The following is a 25,541-nucleotide window of genomic DNA, read 5'->3' as shown; positions in this document are numbered from 1 at the left end:
TTGGAGTCATTTTAGCTGACAAAAACAATCACCAGGTAAAAAGGAGACAATAAACTATGGCTGCATTTGGAGCGATCTGTCATCACAAACTGCGGACTTGCTAGTTTCAAAGTGAAGCAGGACAAAGTGAACCGTTTTAAAAACATGCTGCTGATTTAACAGCTAACTTTTCCCTCTCAGGCGTGACTGCGCCCGTCACACCCTGCAGTCTGGCGTCCGCGGCCTCGTCTCCCGCCACCGGGGCAGAGCTGAACCGGCCACATCCCTCAGCGGTGCCGGCCCCAGTGCTCACGGAGACCAAGTGACGCCAGGTCCCGCGGGGAACCAGCTGGGAGGCCACAGCACTGTGAGGCAAAGAGAAAAGAGGACACCCGAAGAAGAAGAGGATCGCCCCCTTCTTCGTCCTTCTCTTCACCGTACTTCCTCTTGGATGCCGTCCAGCCAGTTCCCTGCCCTGCTCCCGGGAGAGCAGAGGACTTTTCCTCCACTCCACCGATTCAAGCCACACAGCGCCATACTGTAAGCCCACCCACCCACCCATCCACCAGAACAGCAGCAGCATGGCCACTGACTAACAGTGCGGATCTTTGTGCGGCCGGCTGTGGTTGGTTGGCATTTGATGATGAGTGTCGACTGCCCTGAAATCGAGCAATGATCAGTGGCTCAGGAGGGGTGGTGGTATCATATTATTCAATGTCAGTCAACATCAACTTCCCTCTTTAATCTAGTCTTTCTTGCAACACTTTGTTTAGCTTTTCTCCAATCTTAGGTTTGACTGTTGGTAACTGGATCGTTTTCTATTTTACTATTATTAATGTTCATTTTAAAGGTGCTATGTGTAACTTGAAACAAATATATCATTGTCAAACTGATCGCACTACTTTGGTATTATAGCTGTAAATAAATAAGACCAGAGACAAGATGACAGCTTGCTATTAATTGTGGGACGATTTGTCAAGATTAAGACCCCATTTCCCATAACCCCCCTTGTTTCATCTCCAAAGATCACCACACTCTCTGAAATCAGTAACTTTCTCTGTGAACCAATCAAGAGGATTTAAAGTCAGAAAAGAGGCAAGCACACTTCTGAGTAATGACATCACGAGTTTACACAAATCCCATTAATGTTGTAAACTTAATTGACAATGATTTATCCATGTGAAAATGTTTCACATGGCACCTTTAAGACTTTTTCTACGTCCTTATGGGCTTTTTGTTTGTTCATGCTTTAAGAAGTGCTTTAAAAGTACCATACGACTGTTGAGATGTGAAAACACAAGTAAGCGCTTTACCTATTTTGCACAGAGAGGGCCAGATATGTTCTCAGACACAGATAAGCCGCACTCCACTTATGTTTTTCATACAGAGATTAGAGATTGTAAAATTTCAAAAACAAAAAAACTACAGAAACCCAGGGTGGATTTCAAAGCATTTCACTACTTGTATATTGTCTGGAACGTTCTGATTTATTCTGATTTATTTATTTTTATTTTTACTTTATAAGAGTTTTATAACAATCACCCTTAAAGGGGAACATATACAGGTTACTAAGAAGCATGCAGCAAGTTAAGGATAGGTTAGGAGGAGATATGTATTTACTGGAAAAACTGCCTCCAGCTGAGAATGTTTGTGACTGATAGCTCACATTTCACTTCCCAAACGAAGGAGCCACAAGCAGCACAGGGAGCTACAGGACATAAAACTGTCATGTTATATTCACCGGCCTCCCACGTGAACCTTCTAAGTATTTTGGCCCGTGTGGAGTCAAAAAAACCAGGTTGGAGAAGCTGCGGCCTCCCGTTGTTCCGTCCCCCTCTAATGAAGCCATGATCTCCCCTTCCTCGCGTCATGAAGCTGTACACAGATCAGAAGTGCTCAGGGAAAACCGCAGCTGTACTGTGTGCTAGCCAACGCTGGTTTCCTGGTTTAGGTGTTTCCATTATTGTCCAGGTGATGTGGCTTCACGGTTAAAGATCCAGGGCTCAAGACGTTAGCCGTGTCCTTACTGCAGAGTTGTAGTGACATGGCTTTTTTTTCCCTCAGTGCTATCGTCACGTCTCACCTGATCACCTGTTTGGTTAATAGGCCAAATATCAAAAACAGAAAATGGCGTAGAGCACATATACCCCCGCAAAGGCCCAACAGTCCCCATAAATTCTATCAAGCTGCACCAAAGTGCACACAATCAAAGATATCAGTCCCTTAAATGTGCCTGATCTTTTAAAATCAAGATAAAATTGGTGAAAAATTTCAAAAGCTATTCTATCTCACAATGTTAAAAGAAAAAAGGGATACAAAATGGTTTTTGTCTGGATCCACGGCAAGATTTAATGGGTTCTCTCTTGGCTCACGTCCCACAGACAGTAACAAAACAACCAACAAGGACCGGGGTGAAAACATAAACTCCTTGCTTGAGTTGAAATTCCATCATAAAACATCAGTGGAGTCTCTGTCTGGCTGCGACAACAGAAATAGTCCGACTTTAAGTTGCTGAAGTGAACTAAAACGTAAGGGCTGAATTAATCCTGAGAGACATTATTGACTTTTGACTTCCTCTTCCTACTCTGTAGCCATTTGCCTTTTTTGCTCTGCTGAAATCTATCTGCAAATTATTCTCCGTGCTTGTTTTAATCTGTATGAGGTGAAGTGCCAGTAACTCAACACTCACCCAAGCTGTCTGGAATTCACCTTGGCTCACTGCGTTGTTTTTGTGTGTGTGTGTGTGTGGATGTGTTCAGCCCAAACTATCTGGCACTGATATCGACTTAAACAAAACATGACGAGGCGTTTGTGAATGTTGTCCAATCTCAATCTGTCTCCCTCGCTAACCTCGCTCTGGGAGGACAATTCCAGTTTTTGGTTTTTTGCAACTCTTCCAACTTTAAGAAAGTGCTAAACTAAATCACTGGAATACCCCTTTAAGTCACCTTTAATGACGCTGGAATTGTCCTTTAACAGAACACCGTGCACCCCACACCACAGAGCTGCTGCATGGTTCCCCAAGCACTTCATACATTGTCCTTATAGAGACTGGTTTAGACTTTTTAGATTTTAGACAACTGACAGAAAAACTTGCTGTTACTTCGTGCACGTCGTCCTTGCAACTTCTCCAATCATTGCAGAGTTTTAGCTCCATAAGGCTGAAATAGTGTGTAACCAGAGGCCAGTTCACCTGATTTATTGTGTTTTTTTTAAATGTGCACATCTCAAAGCAGTCAGAGAAAGCTAACCTCGTTTCTTATCGAACGACAACACCCATGCATCTTCACAGGAGCCTGTATTTATTCTGACGTTTTTACGGCGAGGTCTTCTGTTACATTTTTCCCCGCTCACCCCTGTTTCAAGTCGGTCCATGTAATTACCCACGAGTCACAACAGAGAGAAACGTTCCAACCATGTAAGGGCTTTATATTCCAGTGATCACATTAATCTGATTAATCACTGTAACCGTGTATAGTACGTGCCCATTTACTGCTATGCATTTTTTAACATTTTGAACTGTTTTTTTTTTTCTTGGAAGTGAAATCAGGAAACCCAGAGGAAACATCAGCAGCTATAGTAAAAAAAAAAAGGTTTGAGGGAATAAATATGTGCAAGACACTGAGTCCCTCTCAAACTGTTTCAATCACTTAATGTTAATTATCATATTTAGAATTATTATTGAATGAGCTACGTTGTGAAAATGATGTTCCAGGTGCTTCTCTGGCACAAAGAATCGTCTGCCGAGACTGCAAGCATACTTTGATTCAATTCGATGTCGTCCATTTCAGTTGGGACGCTTCGGATTTGCGAATGTGTGGTGAGGCAGGCAGAGGGTTCAGGTTCATGCTCCTCTGTGGTTTCATGTTTGTGTTTGCTCAAGAGAGAAAGACAGAGATAAGAATTACTCTTTCCATGTTAAAGATGCTACTGTAAATAGATTGTGAAGACAAATGATCATTTTCAAGATAACCTATAAGAATGTTTTGCTTTTCAGGCACGAGTGAGTGGACGAGCGTGTGTCGAGGGAAGTTGATTGTACTCTCTATGGAATGTTTAATGTAGAAAAAGAAAAAAAAAAAAAAGCTGAATTGCCCTTTACTCCCCACCGCAGTTTGCTTTCATATACTGTACCGCACTGTGTGACTGCCACCTGCAGAGCTGCACAGTTCAATGCCATCAGTGTTCCACCACCACTTCAGTCAGCCAACTGAGGGTGAAAAGCATTGTTTACTGAACTCAGGCTTACGTTTTTGCCATTCTTAAAGGAAGAAATCCAAAGCTGTGACCGACTCAGAAACAGAAAACAACGCTGTTTTGGGGCGACAACGAGCCGCTCTCATCCGCCCATCGTCCTCTGACATTTTCTTTTTTTAATCAAAGACACTGCTGTGAAGTGCATCGTTGCAAAAAAGCTGAAAACACAAGCATGTCTGGGAAAAAAAGTGCTTCAAGAATCCAACTCCACCATGAGTGTTTGCATAATCTTGTATTCCCTTGTATGATGTTAGTATCTCTGTATTATGTAAAGACGCGCACAGGTTGAGATTCCAGAGTCCACGAAAAGCTGAGGTCAATCAGCGGCAGATTGCAGTTTCAGTTTTACCAACAGTTTTAGACTTGGAAAGAATCTCATTGCTTATTACACTCACTTTCACATACGTAACAGCATTGAAGATATTGTGCTTGTGAATAATGTAATAATTTAAGAATTGGCCATTTAAGAATTTATTGTATCAAAAAGCACAAATAACAGTAAATCATTATTGGTGGTCGTGTCAGAAAGGTTTTTGAGCAGTTATTTTGCAGTATACTTTGTAGTACATATTTCAAGTTGATTTGTTTTGGCCAGAAGTTCTTCAATTTATCTATTTGTGACTGTGGCCCCTATAGGAATATAGCCTTGTATTTTTGAGACCTTGGTTAACATCTCAAAAAGTCAACAACATAGCTAGATTAGCTGAGGCTAACGCCATATCTCATATCAAATTTCAAGAAAGTTGGAAAAAAAAAATTTCCTTGGGTCATGCCCCGCCCCTCCAAAAGATTTCATGGAAATCGTGTCAGACGGTAGCTTTTCGTTAATCCCGCTACACCTGGCGTCTCCCTGTGCGCGTCCTCGTCCAGCGCCTGCTGAGCTGGCTGGCTGTATTTACTCTCTGCATGTGACCACGACAAACCCCCATCTTGTGCACTGTCGCCATGTTGGTGCCACCCTCACGTCTCCGAGCGGGCGATGCCCGCCGCACTTGTTGTGCTGTGATGATGATGATGATGATGATGATGATGATGACTTTCTGTTAATGGGGCTTGTATATCCGATGCCTTCGACAATCATGTGCACATATCAGAGTTACCATGACGACACAGGCCAGAGCGATTGATTGTGTTTCGTTTGTCTTTTCTCCTCAAATAAATCCTGAATGATCGTAAAATGACCCCTCGCCCTTATATTCTTTAGATGTGTTTTTTTATACACGTACAAAATAAGTGTTGGCTTATTAGTGTCATTTATACCCAGAAGAACGACTGCACTTCTACAAAATAGAAACCTGTGCATTACTTTGTGCAGACACCAGACACTCCTCATCGCTCTGACCGACATTCAGACCATATATATGCTGCACAGCAGTTGTTGAGCAGACAGGCAGATGTTGAGATATATCATTATGGTTAAAGCATTTAAAGCACATTGGCCACAGATGTTTCTTCCCTCTGTGGTTTCTGCCTTAGGTTTAACTCACAGTATTCCCACTTGAACAATATGCATTTGCAAAGGTTTCAGTAATAAGAGGCCTTGTATCAATGTGTGAAGCAAAACAAATTTCAACAACTCCTGCCTGTCTGAATTATAGGCACTGATTAGTTATCGACTAAAATAAGCAAATTCAATAATTGTTAATTATGCATTTATAATTATACATGTATTTTAAAGTTTAACATATTAAATAACCTGCTCTTTACTAACAAACTATATAATGCTCAGAGTCAGACTCTGGCTTCACATTTCATCACCTTCAATCATCTTCATATAGGATTTCTTGTACCAGCAGAACAATTTTCATTCACTGGATCGTTGAGTCCAGCATCCAGTTCCTAAATCAGCGAGTTTGAAACTCTAGACCGGGGGGGGGGGGGATTCCCAGCAGCCTCAACTGTTCTTTGACATGACGGCTCCCCACAGGTGAAGCCCCCCTGGTGGCTGGCTGCAGTATGGATCATTGAACCCCTCCTCCATGTTAGTGGATGGAATAAACTTTATTTCTCCACTGTCCTGACACCTACAGAGGGCCCGGTGAGATTCACTAGTGCTGTTGGTCTCTTGCTAAAATGGAACCACAGACACCAAGTTGTGCAGCGTGATAAACAGGCATCTGTTTGCTCCATTAACTTAAGATGCATTTGTGCCATATTTCCACTGTGCGCTGGCCCTGAACGCAACTTAAGAGAGAAGAAGAGTCAGAAATATATCAACATGAGACAGAAGAGCTGCAGGCTGCTTCCTGCTCCTCTGAACCCCACAGTTAATAAGCTCTCACACAATCTCACTTTTCAAAGTCAACTTTTAAAATTATCTTCGAGTGAAGTGACTCACTTTACTGAGTTTTCCCTGCTGGGCTGCTTTGTACAAGCTCATCGCTCATACGTCGTGTTAGTAATTACAATGATATTGGTCCTTTATTAGCAGAGTTGGGGCCTGTCGCAGCTTTTTCAGGTTCAAGTCATCAGATTTTCCTCTGGACTGTCCCTGTATATCAGCTTATTGGAACTCTCTCGCTCTCGCTCTCTGTCATACACACACACACACACACACACACACACACTGAATGTGCCAGCTTAGTCAAAATTATTCATCCCTCTCACACTGACACCAAAGCACTGAAATGAAAATTGTGAAATCAAAGTATTTCACATCCTTTTGACGCTCCGTGCCTAATAGGGTGCACAGACAAACATTACCCTTCACACACACACACACACACACACACACACACACACACACACACACACACACACACACACACACACACACTAACAGTTCTTGTTGACATTGGCTGTCAAGCTGCGAGTGCGTTTGTGCTCCAGAGTCACTGATCTCTCTGCCTCTTAAACTGATTTCTCCTCATCTTTAATTCAGGACTTTGCCCCCACCGCCTCCACCAGCCCCCCCCCGTCTCCCCCCCCCCCCCCCCCCCCCCCCCCCCCCCTCTCCCCTGCAGAAACATGGTGTTTTGTTCTTCACTAATCACCATAACAACGCTAATTACAGGCAGATCATCTGAAACTGCGAGATAACGCACAGCCCCGTGGGAAGCAGAGCAGGGATCGTGGAATTTGATGTGTTCGAGGGCGGCCCGTGTCATTTGGGCGGACAGTTCTGACTTCGAACAGCAGGCGGAGATGTGATGTTCCCCCTGCTGCCCCTGAAGACTAAACCAAACTGTAAACTGTGTTGGAAATAAACTTGAGGCTGCGTCAATATGCCGCCAGTGACCTTAAGTGACATTTTCTTTCAGAGGCATGGAAGATAATTTTCTTTTAAAAGTAGTTCCAGAACTAGAGAGAGAGATGACAGGAGTTAGGCCAAAACTGTCACCTGCCCTAAAATGTCCATCGGTGAGAAACCTTTTATTAGTTAATTGTCAAAAAACAAGGGGCCATGATGCAGAACACATCTTAGTACTTATCTGTGAAGACTCTCAGTCATCCAGGTCAGTGTGTCTTCAGGAGTTGAACGTGTGTACACTGATAACTAGAACTCCAGACGTTATCTTGACGCTGCAAACAAATCAACTAAGACAGTAAATACAAAGAGCCAAATGTTCTGTCCTATGGTCGGTGGGGATCAGGTGAACAAGTACAAGGGTAAATACATTTAAAGCTGAAGAATGAAACAGTGGTGGCATCCAAAACGACCCCAGTGGATTGAACTCAGGGTCACTTTGCTGACTGACTGAAAACAACAAGAGGCCGACTTTTCACCTCGTTCACTAACTTCTGTCTCTCTGCTTCAGCGGAATACGTCTCTCCAGCTGAGGACTCTGGTCGTGGGCAGGGTGCGAGCAGATAGACAGGTACGACAGCCAATCATGTCTAATTGTCGTGTTTATCACAGTCCTGCAATGTTGAACAATTCAAAATCAAACGTTTTTCAAAAACAACTTACCTACATTTAAAGATTTTAACAATTAAAAAGCTGCAGCAATCAGACAAAGATCCTGCACAGTAGCTTAAATACGATAAGATCAGGACAGCGTGGCTTTTACAACTTGTCTCAACATGCATTCAGAAAGTGTGTTTTTATAGTGGTTCATTTATTTCTTTAGTGACTCTGTGCTCTGCAGCAATATTAGCATTTATATCGAGCTTTTCTTGTCTGATCAACCACACAAGGACGCACAGCCATCAGAGAGTTCTGCATTTTGCCTAAGGACACTTCGCATGCTGAACGATCCAAGTGTCAAACCACCGACCTTCAGAGTATAGTTGTATCTCCTGAGCAGCCCTGGATGTTGCAGTGTTAATGAAGGCTTAAAGAACTTCCTCCACATGTTTAACTTCTATATCTACTCAGCACAGACCTGGAGGATGAGGGTCTGTTACACCTTTAGCAGACAGAAAAAGATTTTTGTTGTTTCAGCGTTGATGCTGGCGTTGACCTGAGCCAGGTCATAGCTCAGCTGCTGCTTTACTCCTCATCCTCCCATCTCCGTCCATCCATCCGTCCAGTCCATCTCTCACTGTGGTGAGTTGTGGTGATTTGTTTTCCTTTCATTGACCGGGGTCTCGTGATGTGTCGTATGCTCGCCTCCCTCCAGAGCATTTGGATTTCCAGACTGAATTAGAGGAATATTTCAGCGACGTCCTGCTGTTCAGAACACTGCTGCCCACAAAAACACATTCCAGTCACTTGATGGACCAGACGGACAGACACACACACACACACACGCACACACACGCACACACACGCACACACACACACATTCTCCCAAATTCACATTCAGTGTCTTCTCTGACCTTGACTCTGCATGATGTCGTAGAGATTAAATGATGTCGTAGAGATTAAATGGGTCACTGGTGCGTGCATGTGCATGTGTGTGTGTGTGTGTGTGTGTGTGTGTGTGTGTGTGTGTGTGTGTGTGTGTGTGTGTGTGTGTTGCTATTTGCTCTTTGTACTCTGAGTACCCAGATGTTAATATTCTTCTGCAAAACACTTGAAACACTCAAGTTCACACTGTTATTCATCCAACTTCAATTTTATAAGCAGAAAAACGTTCGTACAAAAATATTTACATACAAGCTGAAGTTCAGACTTGAAATAACAACAAATCAAACATCCGATCACTTTCACTCACAGACACAAAACTCTCTCTGAAGTAACAGTTGACTAATAAGATGTTAATTATTGAATGTAATACAAGCAAATATTGTATTTAAATTGCTGATATTGATTCTATGAAGATTTTAATGCCCAAATTCTGACTTTACCACTTCCCATAGTGCGACTCAATGGTTTCCCATGACAAAATTTCCAACCCCAAGCGAAGAGAACACAGTCGACTTCGCTGTCATTATTTGAAGGGTGCTCCTTGTTGTGTCCCATTTCAGGGGCCGCATCCTTCAAAGGCCGCATCATCAAGTACACTGTGCATGTGGCTGCAGTGAGTGCAGTGGGACAAGCTAGTGATGCAAATCCTCCGTGGAACAGACCGTCTCATTGGACCACCTACTTGAAAGAATGGGGCCCCTGAATTCAGACACAGTTCTGACTATCGAATGTAAAAATGTAAAATAGGTGAAGGGCCCATTTAACTAAATTCTTCTTCTTATTGCTCCTGAATAAGATTTTCATTTCGACCTCAAAGGTTGGTGGAAACACAATACTTGAGAATGGCATCACCATGATAACGTGTCATTAGCCTGGACCACGCCACAACAATGTATTGTTAAATCAGTGTGGGGGTTCTGTCTCAGACACATTTTCACCCAAGCTGATGTCGGACCCCCCCCAGGACCTATGCAGAGACATGAGAGCAATATGCACTGGATGGAGCTGGAAGGGATGAGGGAAGGGAGGATGAATGGATGTAGGTAGGGATGAGGATGGAGTAGGGATGTGAATGGATGAGGGGAAGGGAGGGTGGGTCGAGAGATCTGAGACAAACGGAGCAGGGTGGATTGAACAGGTATGAGAAATGGTTGATGGGTAATTAGAGGCTGAGGCGTGGTCCCGCTACCGAACCTAAGTTAGTAAAATTATTAACTTCATCTCTTTACACTCCTACGATCGCCTGTTGGTGTTGTTACTATCGCTCACTCACAGTTGTGCTCAGAGTCAGGAGGTCAGCGGAGCTAGACGCACTGCTCGCTGAGGGAATAAATGTTGGGTTCTTTTTCAGGAAACTTTTGTCCGGGGACCAGGAATCATCCTGACCCTCACTGTTGTTGCAATCAAAGATATAAAAGACAGAATTCATGAAACAAAACTATGTGGATTATTACTTGACAGCTGATTTTGCTCTTATATGATGAGAATTGTTTGTCCCGGCCCTCAGAGGCCGCCCAGCAGCCTCTCACTCTCCACAGCCAGTTTTCAGTCCCGGCGGTTGGCAGGTTGGGGCAGGTGGGATTAGTTAAAGCTGCATTCGCTGGCGCATCGCTGTGCTCGCATAACGCGAAGGTGGAGGCTCCTCCTGCGTGATGGCGTTGAGGTGGTGCCCCTCTCTACGCTCCGCGGCCTTCAGCTTCTCCTGCAGCTCCTGCACCTCCTGCTCGGCCTTGCGCGTGGCCTTGCGGGCGTTCCTCAGGGAGCGCTTCACCTTGCGAACACGCTCCTTCAGCTGCCTGTTCCTCCTCTCCGCCGCGGCGAGGCGCTCCTGCAGCTTGCGGCCTCGCTCCTCCTCTTCAAACAGCGCCCCCTGCACCGAGGAGCACATCAGCTGCGGAGAGGGAAAGTGTGGAAGTTAGTGAACATAAAGGAAGGTGTGTTTTCTTTAACGGCTACACAAACAGTTATAAACCACCAGTTGCCATCTTGTCAGCTGGTTGTTAAGTGTGGGAGCACTGGTGTTGTGTTTTTCCCAGCAGCCTCTCTGAGAAAATGAAAGTACAACATAGATCTTTTGATCTGCACAGCGCTGTTATTTCTCCTCTGCGATCACACTCGGAAGGACGGAGCATTGGGAAAAGTGGAGGTCCTGACCCTCGTCATTTGTATTTATCCACACAGGCGCCCTACTCGCAGTTCAAAAACACATGAGGAGAATGTATATGCTGTTCGTGTGTGTGTGTGTCACCCACAGACCTCCCACCCCTCCCTGACAATGTGAGGGTCACGCACTCTGATGTTCCAGGGGCCCTAATTTTCCTTCTCATCATTAGAGCAGAGCTGACCTGAACCAGTGGGGTTAGCAGGGGTGAGTGCTTTCACAGTGGGGAATGTGTGTGTGTGTCAGTGAATGAGAGAGAGTGTGTGTGTGTGTGTGTGTGTGAGTTTCCATACTCAGGAATATCTACAAACTCACACCATGTACACCAAACACAAAAATAATTTTGTCACCACATTTTTTGGTTTCTGTGGCTGTTTCATATTTCTATGGTTGTAGGATGTCGTATTTGATAATTGTGATTAGAAAATACACTTATTAGGAGATATTGTGATGTTCAGAGGACACAGTTTTCTGAAGGAAAAGTCATATAAGTAGAGTGACATGAGAAAACCCATGAGAATGAAATTAATCTTTTCTGAAATAGAGAAATCTCCCAAATTGACAAACTATTGTGGTTAGTTACCTGAGAGAAATAACTGAGGTTTGGATTTCCACAAAAAAATCCATCTTTGATTGAAATGACCAAATGCATAATTTCAGTATTCAACAAATGAAATGTACTTTGACTCTGAAATGTTTTAAAGGCAAAGATTAGTCATAAATGATTAAATGTATGAACTTTTGTATTTGGCTCCATGTTGAAAATACTGCATATATTTGTTTTTTAAAGGGTCAGTTCACCAAGGACATGTCATGCAACCAAGTTCACTGGCTCCACTCAAACAAGGAACATTTCCGGGGCACAGTCTTAGAACAAGGAACAAGAGAGAAATGTCCTTTAAGAGTCTTTTTCTTCCTGTAACATTGATCTTTTTCTACAGTTTGAACTCTTTGCCAGAGGAAAGGCTCTCAGTCTGCTGCATGACCCCAACACACACACACCACCTGTCAAAACATCTGGGTGTCACCTGCCTGCTGTTCATCATCATCTGTATAAACAGTATTTAGAGGACATGTGAACACACACACACACACACACACACACACACACACACACACACACACACATATGAATGCACATGATGTCCTCAAATACAAGTATGCTAAGTTTTAAAGGCAGCAACACAAGACAGTGTCTCTATTGTGCAATACTGCAGAATGTCAAAACTAAGGGGAAGGGACTGTCATGCATTAGAAGATGCATGTAACACTATTTATTTAACAATCATAAGATAGATAGATAGATAGATAGATAGATAGGTTAATTGATTGATAGATAGATAGATAGATAGATAGATAGATAGATAGATAGATAGATAGATAGATTTTATGTCAATGTTGTAAACTTGTTGTGCTGACCCCAACGGACAGAACGGTGCAAATACCAGGATTGGAATATTTTTTAATTTTTAAAAAAGATGAGGTTTATGTGAGTAAACTTAATGTAGGAGCCTTGGCACAGTGATATTCAGTATATTTCCCCCTGGACCAGACTGCAGCACAATTTTATCTAATTTAAAAAAGTATTTGACGAAGAAGAAAAAACAGAGAGAGGAGGAAAATTAAGAAAATAGAGACTGTAAACAAAAGAACTCATTTATTTCAGAACTTTTGGAAATAAGCAGGTCGCCAGGGTTTCTCCTCTTCCTCCTGGGTTCGTTTTATTTTGGGATGTGTGTGTGTGTGTGTGTGTGTGTGTGTCTCCTCTGTCTCTTGTTTAAGAGAGTAAGTGAGAGATGAAGAGATAAAAAGGAGCAGGAGGGAGGCAGAGAAAGAAAGAAAAACAAAGATGAGACAGAGACAGTGGGAAACAAACACACAGACACACACACACACAGACACACACACACACACACACACACACACACACACACACACTGCATTCATCCTGAGCTTTAACTACTGAGTGAAACAGGCAGAGTAAGTGTCCACATAAAATGTTAATGAGACAGAGAACTTGTTAAAGGTGTTTACGTGACAGTTACCACCAGAGTTTGCTCTCGTTGTTACAATCATGTCATTAAACTGCATGGAAACACAGGAAAGTGCTGATTTCGAGGTATTTGGGGAATTTGTCTGTATCTCAGTGTGACCTGAAGACTGAAGAGCCCATGATAAGTGACATCTGTATTAAATATACAGTGATCTCACAGGAGTCTCTACCTCTGGCTCATGGTTAAAGCATCTCAGCACGCTGCCGATAAGAAGAAGCTTTGAACAAAAGCTAATTGAAGGTTTTGGCAGTAAAGTGAAGGAAGTCTCTTGTCTCTCCCTCTGGAGGGGCGTCTGGTTCCCACAAGGCTGAAACCAGAAGCAAACCCCCCCCTCCAACTTTTCAGGGATGTCTTGTGTTTTTAACTCCAGCTGGAGGAGGTCTTCAAACCTCCGAGCACTTGGAGACTGATACGACCGTGGAAATGCTTTTAAAATCCCTTTGGACCGAACCCAAAATTCAGGACGTTGAATTAGAAATAAGATCTTGTGCTTCTTTTTAATTTTGTTTCATTTGCAGCCCAAACAAAACAGAGGGGGAGGGAAGACAAGAGGGATTTTCTTTTGCTTCAAATCTGATTTTCATCTTCTTTTCAGGTCAGGGAAGGAGAGACATGACGTGTAAGGAGGAGGTCCTGCCATCTCAACGCTCCTCCATAAATTCCCGGAGCGAAACACCCGTTTGGCGCCGCGGCCTTGCCTGAGGGTCGCGGCCTCTACGTGCGGGTGCTCGTCCACTAAATGAGCAGCACATTTAACCCCTGTCTGTCTGACCTCTGACCTCATGGCTCAGACCTGCAGGTCAAACATGCAGAGAAAGGGAGAGGAAGACACCACCCGCACCTCCCGCTCCTTTAATCCCTTTCAGGAACCATTTGCCATGTGAACCTGTAGGAATGCTCTGGAACAGGGTTTCCACAGTTGAACAAAATCTGAGATATCACAGTCTGTTATGACTATACGTGTTAATTTAAAATGACATGCAATGTTTTGATTTCTGAATGATGCAGCTAGGTAAAAATCTGCAGAGGTACATGAAGACAAACTTATTTTGGGACGAGTCCAAGTCAAATCTCTTGTCACCAGATAGACCCAATTCAATGTCAAGTGAACAAACAGTCACGTCTTAAGTCAGTCAAGTGGGGTCAAGTATAACATTAGCAAGAGATGAACTGAGGTCAAGTCTGAAGTCATTTGCGATAGTGTATGTTTTTCTTTAAACTTTGTCCATTTTAACGCTGTACAACTTTTCTACCTTATAGCAGCTTAAATCTCAGCTCCACACTCAAGTCTTAACACTAAAGCTAATATAACCATAATGAAGTTGTTGTCATGACTACATTCCTTTTTGTGTTATGGCGATGACACAAACAGCCATGAAGATATAAATTTCAATAAATCATCGCACTTCTATCACAGTTCAGATTACTTTGCTGAACAACAGAATTGACCACAAACCTCCCTCTGATCACGGCACTGACACGTCGATTTAAGAAACTCTTTCACTTGTTGCCACAGTTTCTCCTCAATCTGCTCGAAGCGAAGGGCTTGTGTGTGTTTTCCTCCTTGTTCTGTCTTGTTCGAGGTGCGACCTGCTCATTTCAGGCAGAGCAGGTGATAAATGCTTGAATCCTTGCCTCAGACCGTCGACTCCTGTTGAGAGGGCTCAGTATCACTGGTCTCAGGTCAGCGGGGTACACTGCTTCGTACCGATAAAGATCGAAGCTGAAGAATGACACACTTTCGAACTGCTGCCTGCACAATGATGTGGACCTGTGCTTGTTTGCCCTTTGACCCCTGGACACTTGCTGAGGAGCAAGGACGGACAGACCAATCAGCGATCATTTTGATCTTCAACTCGCTGGGACGTGATCACACAGGACCAATCACACGCTGGAATTCTATCAAAGAGGAGAATAATTTCTTGTGTGTGTGTGTGTGTGTGTGTGTGTGTGTGTGTGTGTGTGTGTGTGTGTGTGTGTGTGTGTGTGTGGATACCTAGTCTTTCATCTTTGCTTGAGCTGTGACTCTGCTGTAAGGAATGTGGTAAGGATCCTTAGAATCTGAATTTAACTACCCTCTGGCACAACACACACACACACACACACACACACACACACACACACACACACACACACACACACACACACACACACACACACTAACCAAGACCTCACTCTCTCCTTCTTTTCTTCCAACACACACTGAACTGAAATACACACTTCATCACCACAGCAGATTCAGGAAGCGTGTGTGTGCCTGTGTGTGAGTGTGTGTGTAGGTGTGTTGAAACAGGCCATTACCCTGTTGTCCTCCTGGGTGTCCCACTCAGGGCTGAAGGTGTGGAACGGCTGACTCCCTTGGGTGCAGTTGGAGAACTGGAAGAGGCTGGAGAACGTGCGCCTGTTCTCAGAGGTGTCTGGGAAGATGGCGTCCTGGAAGTTGACGCCGTGGGGGAGGATGTTGTAGTTCTCGTCCATCCTGGAGGGGACAGGGAGAGATGTGAGGAGACAAAGTATCATTTCAAGAGATTTAATGGAAATGCTCATTCAGCAAGCACCTCAGAAATACATTGTATTATAAGTGCAGGAGTCTGACTCTACATAGTTTGCTCCAAAAAATAAAAGACAGGAGTTATCACGATGTTATCACAACAGTTTGAAGTCATATTCAGAGTCTAAGCATCTGTTGGACGTATTGCAGTGTGTGTGTGTCTGTGTGTCTGTGTGTGTGTGTCTGTGTCTGTGTGTGTCTGTGTGTGTCTGTGTGTGTGTGTGTGTGTCTGTGTGTGTGTGTGTCCAGGCCTTGCATCCTCACCTGAGGAAGAAGAAGTAGGAGTAGTTCTCCATCACCGTGTGGGACTGGCAGGACAGGTACCCCAGCCCAGTGAGATTGAGCCTGGATCCGGATGGTACCTCCAGCATGCTGCCCCAAGCCTGGTCGCACAGCAGCTCCACCTCCGCCGAGTACAGCAGCCCTTCCTCTGCGCCCTCGTAGCCGTACCCGAACCCGAAGGACAGCGAGTTGTACAGGCTGCCCGCCCCGCCGCCTAGGGGCTCCCGGTGGAGCGCCAGGACCCGGGCATACACGATGATCTCCGCCAGCTCCGCTCGGCAGCCTTCGCTCAGCGGCCGCCACTCGGAGGGCAGCTGGCAGCCGTGCGTAAAAGTGTCCATGTGCGCAAAGACGCAGAGCGCAGTGAGGAGGAGAGTGGCGGAGAACATCTCGAAGAAGTCCGTGGACACCCTGGAAAGTGATGCGGCTCCAAGTATTGTGTATAAAAAGTTTTATTAAAGAAGTCAACACTTGTGATGGTTACCTGACCTCTTCAGGATGCTCTACTTAACCAAAAATACCCAAAGTCAAATTTCCACACTACATGCGAGCATCAACCTTGCAGAGATTTGCATTTTTCACTATTTCACTTTATGAAAAACTATAGAATGAAAATATCAATGCGCAGAAAGTCAAACAGCTCCAACCTGTTGCGTTCGTGGAGTTTCTCTCTCCTCTGCTGCTGCAGGAGCGAGAGCAGCTTCTGCAGAGCGCACCGGTGCTGCGTTCACGGTCTGGTGAGACGCTCTGACAACTGAGGTTTCCTTGTGGGACGTTCAACTGCATCACAGTGCTATTTGTTTAGGTTGTGTGTGATGAACTCTATTTTGAACTTGCTGATCTAGATAATGTTCTTAGACACATACTCATACACATACTCAAATTCTACCAATATATCAATTCACTGCTCTCAAACCTGCAAGTGGCTCTTTTTTAGAAATCATTTCTTCCTCAATAGGCATTTGAAAGCATCATGGAGGATAAAAAAAATCAAGGGGGATTTCAAGTGTCCTAAGTTCTGTGTATCAGGGGACACTTGAAGTCCCTGAAGTGGACTTACATGTAGGTGAGTAGGTTTCAGGCAATGGTGGGATGTAATGAAGAATGTTTCCTTCATTTTTCATGTATCATACTTTACCTTAAGTATATTTATTATCAGGTACTTTCCACTTTTACTCTACTTCATCTATCACCAAATATCTGTAGTTTCTACTCCATTATATTTTTACAATGCATTGTGTCACATGTTCACGACTATTCATGACTATTCTTGCACTACACTATTTACAGTATATGATGTAGTAGACTGCTGCATTCAATAACAGGCTACAGTCAGCAAGTACTTTTACTTGTAATACTTTAAGTATATTCAAAAGGGAGTACTTAATTACTTTTACTGAAGTAGAAAAGATAATGTGGGACTTTTAATTTTATTTGCGTACATGTTTGCCTATTTATTTGTACTTTTACTTGAGTAAAATCTTTGAGCAGTTCCTCCACTCCTGGTTTCAGAGATTCCTGATCCAGGTCAGCGTTAAGTCCATGATAAGAGAAGGTGTTGGAGGAACAGTGATGGTCCTGGTCCTGGATTCAGGGGCTTCAGAGGGATTTAACAGCCTTCTGCTGGGGGCTCAGTGGGACCTGTGGGACCCCTGGGGGACCCCAGTAGATGTCTGGGATTGTGAGGAGGTTGTCATGTGATTAATGTCTATATCATGGACATACTTCACAGTGACTCCTCTCTCTGACAATATTACTCCACTGAAAACACAAGTGATGAGGATGATAAAACTCTTCATCCGTCCACCCACCATCAGGCATGTCATGTACGGTTTGCTTGGGCATTACTGCCATCTAGTGGAAGTTGTAGTGAACAGCAACGTTTGCTTATTTTTCTTGTGCGTAACAAATGTTGATTGAAAGGTTGCTATGGAAATAAATACAAATAAAAGAGGCAAAACTGGTATTTCACACCAATTACCTGAGTACATATTCCCTTACAGTCTAATATTTGTTTTTGCATGGGTAGATATTCCACCGGGATTGGTTGTATAATGTTTCCTGTATAATTTAATATATATTTATATTTATATAAGCGATGACTGTGCAGTGTTTTTCAGGGAAACTCCAGCTCCTCCCCTCTCCAAGTGCAAGGTGACTCCTGCAGGGAAATCCCGCTGACAGCAGGCCCCGCCCCCAGCTGTCAGCCTGCAGCTGAGACATAAACCATGTGGATGAACCTGTGACGCAGCTGCTCCGCTACAGACGCTGCTGCGCCTTATATACACGTCTGTGCTGCTGCGTGACGTCACTTCAAGGAAATGAAAACCCTTGCAGAAATCCACGCGAGTCAGAGCTGCGTCAACGCCCCGATGATCAGACCAGTGTGGACAGGAAGTGAGAAAAGTGAGCGTGAAAAATAAAATAACCGAAACCAGACGGTTATTTAGTACAATGGATCATGTTGATCTGAATAACTATTTCCAGCTTTTTCAGTGAACTTACTTTACTACAATCTTTGACTTAGAGGAAATCGCTTTCAATGTTAAATTGAGAATTCACATTGTGGGTTAGCATCAAAATAACAGTTTATAAATGTATTTTCAAATGGAAGCAGGTCTTTCTTTGTTACTACTGTCTGTCACATCAGTTCTCATTATGGAAGACTCAAGCCACATTTAAGCCAAATTGTATTGTTTGTATAAAGAATACATCTCAGGCTCTTTATATACAGTCTATGATCTCAGGCCAAAACAACCAAAAACCCAGTGAATGTAAAAAGTTAAGATCAACACTAACATCCTCTTGCATTTGTTTTTACCTCAAAACTCAACTTTGATCATGCAAATGAACTATCGTTTTGTTTAATGACACAGTGTTAGCATGTATAGTAGCCTTAACAACTACATAACATCACAGTAAAAAGTAAAATGATAAATTGTGTCTTTAAATCATTTATCAAACATTTCCTTTAAAAACATTTATTGAATATGTTCCTAAAGGTTCATCCATTCTATCCTCTCCAGACGCAACCACGTGTCATCTTATTATTGAAATCCTCTCCCGGAAGTGCCGTGTTGCTGCTCGCGAATTGACGTCAGCACCGAGCTCTGGATCGTGGGACGCTTGTGTATGTCAGTGTCTCCATGTCTGTGATCTGTGGACACGCTGTGGACCCTCGCCTTGTTTAGCTCCGCAGCACCGACAGCAGGTGAGTGAAACCCCTTAAGAACCCTTCGACCTGTCCTGTGACGCAGTTAGTTCGGACTCGTGTTCCGTGTTGTGTTGAACTTTTCTGTGAGTGGCAGCAGGGGCACAGTGGACAGGCCCACGGAGGAGAGGGATCGAACACAACAGCTGATGTTTCCACCACGTTAAACCCGTGGAGACCGTGAATCTGTGGCGTAACACAACGATTTCAAACTGGTGCTTCTCCCTCTGTGTCTCACTGTCGTGTTCACAGAGGGACTGGCCTGAGCTGTCCTCCATTATTATTACTGATGTGTCATTTATCTGAGACTTTCAGTCAGTGTGTGAAGACAGACCCAGCTCCTTCATTAATGAATGATTGGACAGTCATGTGACCTGCTGCTGAGATCACTCCTTGTCTGTAGCTGAATCACTGACTCACTGGCTCCTGTCAACATGGAGACAAAGTGGATTATAGTTAAAGGTCCAGTGTGTCAGATTTAGGTGAAAGGGATCTATCAGGAGAAAATGGATATAAAATAATCCTAGTGATGTTTTCACTAACGTGGAACCACCTGAATTGTAGAATAAGCCCGTTATATTTAAATACTTAACATTGACACGAGGAGCGGCTCCTAAACCAAAAGTAAACAGGGATTGAACAAGCAAAACTAACAAGGAGTGACAAAGGTCAGATGGACAGATGATATATTTGATCAAATGAAAAGGGTTCTGTGATAAATAGTGGGTCTGGACCATACAGTCTATGGTCTGGACAGACTAGTGTGTAGAGCCAGGGAAGAGAACATCGTATAAATAGTATTGATAGTAAATATATGATGCAATGATGGTGTCATGATAATAAAATATTATCATAGTAATGTAATGATGATGTAATATAATAATAATTGATACTTCTTTGTGGCTGGTACTAACACGTTCTTTTCTCTGTTATTTATCATGTCAGTCTGATTAAATCAGCATCTAAAGAACCTGCACGATCTAAAATCTCTGTCTCTTCTTCTTTTCTTCCTTCTCAGCATCATGGCGTCTGAAGGCCCTGTTATAAATGGCGACCTCCCTCGCTCTCCCAGTCAGCCGGGCCCGCTGGAGGACACGCTGCTGCAGATGAACAAACTCATCCAGGAGAACCGGGACCTGAAAGGTGAGAGTGAGGGACGAGGATGTTGTGGTCAGAGCAGGAGGCTCGTGTTTGAGTGGACAGTTGTTGTTGCTGCGGCATTAAACGAAGAAGAACTCTGTCCGAGTCATTATCTGGACTGTCTTTGCCGTCTTGCGTCAAAAGTCAGATTGTTTTGCTGATGCTGAAGTGTAATGACACTGTGTGGAAAGGAATGTAATTCAGTACAATGTGCATTTATTCAAACTTCCTGTCTGTCTCTTGTCTCCAGAGGCCCTGCGTCAGACCAACCTGATGATGAAGGAGCGCTTCGAGGGTCTATCTGCGTGGAGGGAGAAGCAGCGGGAGGAGCGGGACTTCCTGGAGAGCAGGCTGAAGGAGGCTCATGGCCGCATGGAGGAGCTGACTCGCCACAACCAGGAGCTGAGCAGGAGGTTGGAGGAGGCGGGGAGAGCAGGAGGAGGAGCCCCAGGAGGAAGTCAGGTGAGGGTGGATTGGAGCAGCTGAGAGACACATTATGTTCCTGTGTTACATTAGATTAAGCTACTGAATTATAATCAAATTAACACTGGTGACATGTGATGTGGTCGCCAGGCAAAATCTTCCAATCACAGTTTGGAGGTGGATGCCCTGCGTGCCCATGTTGCTCGCCTGCAGGCGGAGAAGAACGACCTAGTGGCCATGAACTCTGAGCTGCAGCTGAAGGCGGAGGAGGACTCGCAGGACGACTCCTTCATAGAGATCATCAGGGTCTCGGTGAGATGGAAAACCTTTACATGTATTAAAAGAAATTAGAAAGACGCACATATGAAAATCATTTTCTTTTATTATGGGAGAAACTAGAACCTATGTTTTCAGGTTTGTGCAGTCCCACTCATGAATGAGCTATGTCAGGAATGTCATGGGAGAAAGTCTTGAAATATGATGTAGAGTTTCACTTGGAACTGAAACTGAATTGATGAGATTTTTGTGGTCAAAGGTCAAAGTCAAGAAAATAAAAACAGTTTTTTGGCCTCTTTAACAGTTGAGATATCTCAAGATTCTTTTAAGGCTATTTCTTCAAATTTGGCACAAAGGTTCACTTGGGCTTATGGATGAATCAAATAGGGTTTGGGGGGTCAATCGTCACATGTCAAGGTTACTGTGACCTCATGTTTTATGAATGCAATTTATCAGAGGTGGCGGGAGGTCAGATGCATACAACTGTAATTCTAACTCAGGGTAGTGTTCATCAACCCTGCAGTTGGCATTGTGCCTCCAAATCAGGTTTCATTCTGTGATTATGGTCGCAAACTAAAGTCCTGCATCTAAATGGGTGTTTTTCTTCCAAGGATGGAGAAGTTGATGGCGTGCACAATGTGTGCGGCACAGAGCGCGGCAGGCATCTGGACATGAGCATGACGGCATCCCGGCTGGACAGCAACAAGGAGGTGACGGTGAGCCAGTTGCTGCAGTTGCTGAGGAACGAGACCCAGCGGGCCGATCAGCTGAAGGCAGAGCTGCAGGATGCCGCTGCCAGGTTCGATGACTTAAGCATTAAAGAACACTTTATTTTGCAGTAATGGCATTTAGTTCACATTATGATTATGACCTCTTGAAATTTGTCACAACAGAGTTAGAGAGCTGGAGGAGAGGAAGAGTAGTGAAGACAAATCCACACAGACAACCCAGCCAGACACCACAGAGACCAAGGAGAATTCTGGGATGGAAGAGAAGGTTTTTTTTTTACTAAATTCTTCATAGATCTTTACAAAAAATATTTTTATGCGAAATGTTTAATCCCCTCTGTGTAATGTTTGTGTCCCATTCTGGAAATATTCAGACAGCGTCGGAGGTGGAGAATCTCAAATCTCAGATGATGACGCTTTTCAAAGAGCTGCAGCATGCTCAGAGCAAGCTGGACGAAGCAGAAGGCATGAAGAAGAACCTGCAGGACAGGTTAGACACACAGACACACACACGTTTATGCAACATATAGCCACATGACCTTACATACAAACAAATTAATAATAAGACTGCTCCAATAATATTTGTTATATTATAAAAAAACTATATATGTTAAATATATTATATATTAAAAAATCACATAAAAAAAACTACAGAGAAATGCAGGAAAACGTTTCCAAAACGTGCAAAAGTGTCCTGTTTCATATCTGATGTCCCTTTCCTTGATCTAGATACCGCGATGTGGAGCAGGACGTGGCGACTCTGAGGGCTCAGCTGGTGGAGAAACAGGTGGTTCAGTCCGAGAATGACCGGCTGAAGCTGCAGCTGGACAGCATGCAGGCCCAGAGCCTGATAGAGCAGAAGAAGGCCGGGGAGGAGAGGTCAGAGGACACACAGAAATACAGCAGACACACAGAAATACAGCAGACACACGTCAACAGGCCACGTGTTGCGTTTTGCTCTACAGAAAAATGACTTTAGTAAATGACATAGCATAATGTTTGACCTGAATATACACTGGAAACCTTTTCCTCAAGCAACCATGAGAGTAAAGATAAAGCTGACTCATCTGTAACTTCCTCCTTCACAGAAACACATTAGCCCAGCTGAAGGACGCCTATACCAAACTGTTTGAAGACTACAATGAGCTCAAAGAGGAGAGGAAGAAGAAAGAGGTATTTTTGTGTTGTATCATAATTTTTATGTAACTGCTTTACACCACGATACGTGCAGGTATAACAGTGTGAATCTGGAGCAGTGCTTGGTGCAGTGGAGATCTTTTAGTTGAAGTTAAAACTGAGGCAGAAATTAAACTACATATACACGTATAACTAAGGCTGTAGTTAGTGTTGTAGTTTTACTTGATTGCATTATATGTACATTCAGTAAGAAGAAGAAATGCCCAAATCAGAATGAGCACAGTGTCTAGGTTTATGACATGACAAAATGCTTTATCCAGTTTCGAAAAAATCTCCTAGCTACTGAATTTGATAAGAGTGAAGGCGAGTTGCAGGCTGGACTCAGACTGGGCAAGAGAACTGAAGCCATTATTATCAGTATCAGGAGCGAGATGGAGTCTGTTATATTTTTGATTAACTACAGCTGCCTCCCACTGTGTTTACTGTACTTTCTTCATTTTGGTTGCCTGATTTTCAAAGATTAGAAGCTGTTCTTTGGAAGATCTCTCAGGGTTAGAGGAGAGGACTTCATTTGTGATGAACAGCAAAAGCTCCCGAGCATGAGTTGTGATATATAAACGATTTACAAATGAAAAATCCAGACATGTTTGACATTTGTCCTTTGGTCCGGCAGTCTCAGCTCGTGAAGAAGGAGTTGGTGGACGAGCTGCAGGAGCGACTGACTACAGCAGAAGAGGCTCTGGCAGTAAAACAGAGCAAGATTGATGACATGAAGCAAGAGATTTTCCAGAAAGAGACAGAGCTGGAGACCATATCCGTGTTCCAGGCTCAGGTCAGTGTGTGAATTCATGTTTTCATGTGACGTTGAGTGCTGACATGTCGTACAGCATTAGATCTGAAGTATTAAGATCACATGGCTACCTTCAGTCCAGTGGTGTTCATCATGCCTTTTGCTGTGTGCAGGCCGAGGTCTACTCCTCAGACTTCTACGCTGAGCGAGCAGCGAGGGAGAAACTCCATGAAGAGAGGGAGCGTCTGGCTGCTCAGCTGGAGTTTGTGAAGAAGCAGAACTCGCAGCTGCAGGATGAGATGGAGTCACTGGGCCGGTATGGAAACAAAGACTTAAAGTGGTTTTAGTTGTACAATACCCTGGACTCCAAAGTCGTTTATCAGTGTGCCCTCTGTTCAGTGCATGCTTCTGTTGTCCGTCCCCACAGGCAGTCACTGAACGAGATGCAGAGGAGACATGTGTCACTGGGAGGAAATCATCGTGGAGCCGGTCCATCTCTGGTTGGAAGAGGTACAACTTAATTGTTTAGATTTACAAGTTGATATGGTAAATATGTCGGTGTGCATATTGTGATCGATGTCTCTGACCCTCAGGTACGGACTGGCAGCAGGGGAACATTCCCGAACATGCATGTCCCAAGTGCAATGAGATCCTGCCAGACCTGGACTCCCTGCAGATCCACATCATGGACTGCATCAACTAGACCCTCTGTCATCACCAGTATCTATGACAACAGCAGCCACATAAGCACCTTTATCTGAGTCTTCCTCTGCTTTGACCTGTACCTCTTCTCTGGTCCGTGTGACAGCACTCCACATAGGCACCACAAGATCAGTAATATTCACTGTAGGATGGGGACAAAAATATGTTGTCTCAAGTCAGTTTGAAAGTGCCAAGAACATTTGGAATAATATATAAATAATATTGGGGGACACGTCCTCTTGTAGGTTTTAAGTCTATGCTGTTTGTTTGTTGCTGTGAAAACAAGCTGAAGGTGAAATCCTACGAGGCGAACGAAATCTGGAACATCAAAACAGAAACTGTACTAACCCTTTGACAATATTTCAGTGTGGTGCTGTCTGCCGTCCGAGCACTCATTTACAATTCAACCAAAGCTGAAAATTTATAATTTCTATTTGTGTACCAAGTTGGTTGGGCAATTTATTTTTAAAATGTTTCCTTGTCAAATTAAAATGAAATTCTTTCTCTATTTTTTAGTTTGAAAAGGATATTTTAGCTGAAAATATATTTTGTTTTGCCTCTGCAGATGATATGTGGGAATTAGAACACAGTATACTTAACTTGTTAATCAACCTATGACTTTTAAGCAGCAGCCTTTGTTTGATACGTCCACGAGGCTTCAACACCATGTTGAGTCTGTGCTCTGTAGATTATGAAGGCCTGCTGAATATATGTTGTGATTCTGTGAATAAAAAGAATCAAATGATTTCCAAACTGCTGTCTCCTTTTACTAATATCAAAACCTGGAAGTAGAAACATCTACGATTATTATCCATATTTTACATGATAATTAATCAGTATGCAACCTGAACATTGTGATGTAAGTCAACATTTAGGAAGGTCTATCTGTTTTTTTATTTATTATCATTTTTATTACACAATACAAATTCAACAAGCAAAACATTTACAATATCTATATAAGACTGAGCAAATTCAATATGAATATATATAAATATTCACATCATAGGTGGGATAACGAAAGAAGTTTAAAATAAATAAATTAAATTAAATTCTGGGCA

General features: G+C 43.4%; 3 protein-coding genes across 4 annotated transcripts in view; 2 read left to right on the top strand and 1 right to left on the bottom strand.

Moving 5' to 3' along the window:
- The window catches only part of camk1da (calcium/calmodulin-dependent protein kinase 1Da), a 58,798-nt gene extending 44,238 nt beyond the window's left edge, over nucleotides 1-14,560 (top strand). Inside the window, exons 11-13 of one of the 2 annotated variants that reach the window (XR_011240076.1) lie at nucleotides 181-519; nucleotides 7,995-8,054; nucleotides 13,839-14,560. Coding sequence is in view for 1 of the 2 variants with exons in the window: in XM_020092047.2 (XP_019947606.1) it covers nucleotides 181-305 (125 nt within the window). In the remaining variant the exon portion in view is untranslated. Of the gene's footprint in view, nucleotides 1-180; nucleotides 4,071-7,994; nucleotides 8,055-13,838 lie in introns of those variants that run through there. The other variant, XM_020092047.2, reaches the window with a different exon arrangement.
- ccdc3a (coiled-coil domain containing 3a) lies at nucleotides 10,106-16,807 on the bottom strand. The gene is made up of 3 exons (XM_069519428.1): nucleotides 16,059-16,807; nucleotides 15,545-15,722; nucleotides 10,106-10,919 (listed from the first exon to the last, which is right to left on the bottom strand). The coding sequence occupies exons 1-3, from the start codon at nucleotides 16,463-16,465 to the stop codon at nucleotides 10,614-10,616; spliced, it is 891 nt and encodes a 296-aa protein (XP_069375529.1). The 5' UTR covers nucleotides 16,466-16,807; the 3' UTR covers nucleotides 10,106-10,613.
- Nucleotides 16,808-18,314: 1,507 nt separating this feature from the next.
- Nucleotides 18,315-25,236, top strand: optn (optineurin). Its single transcript, XM_020092499.2, has 14 exons — nucleotides 18,315-18,482; nucleotides 19,103-19,287; nucleotides 20,306-20,430; nucleotides 20,678-20,889; nucleotides 21,001-21,162; nucleotides 21,738-21,925; nucleotides 22,020-22,122; nucleotides 22,229-22,344; nucleotides 22,584-22,733; nucleotides 22,943-23,027; nucleotides 23,665-23,823; nucleotides 23,955-24,097; nucleotides 24,209-24,291; nucleotides 24,375-25,236. Exons 3-14 carry the CDS (start codon nucleotides 20,310-20,312, stop codon nucleotides 24,482-24,484), a joined length of 1,632 nt encoding a protein of 543 aa, XP_019948058.2. The 5' UTR covers nucleotides 18,315-18,482; nucleotides 19,103-19,287; nucleotides 20,306-20,309; the 3' UTR covers nucleotides 24,485-25,236.
- Nucleotides 25,237-25,541: the final 305 nt, after the last annotated feature.

The sequence above is a fragment of the Paralichthys olivaceus genome, chromosome 23 (assembly GCF_024713975.1).
Source record: "Paralichthys olivaceus isolate ysfri-2021 chromosome 23, ASM2471397v2, whole genome shotgun sequence".
Lineage (NCBI taxonomy): Eukaryota > Metazoa > Chordata > Actinopteri > Pleuronectiformes > Paralichthyidae > Paralichthys > Paralichthys olivaceus.
This window is presented reverse-complemented; position numbering and strand designations above follow the sequence as displayed.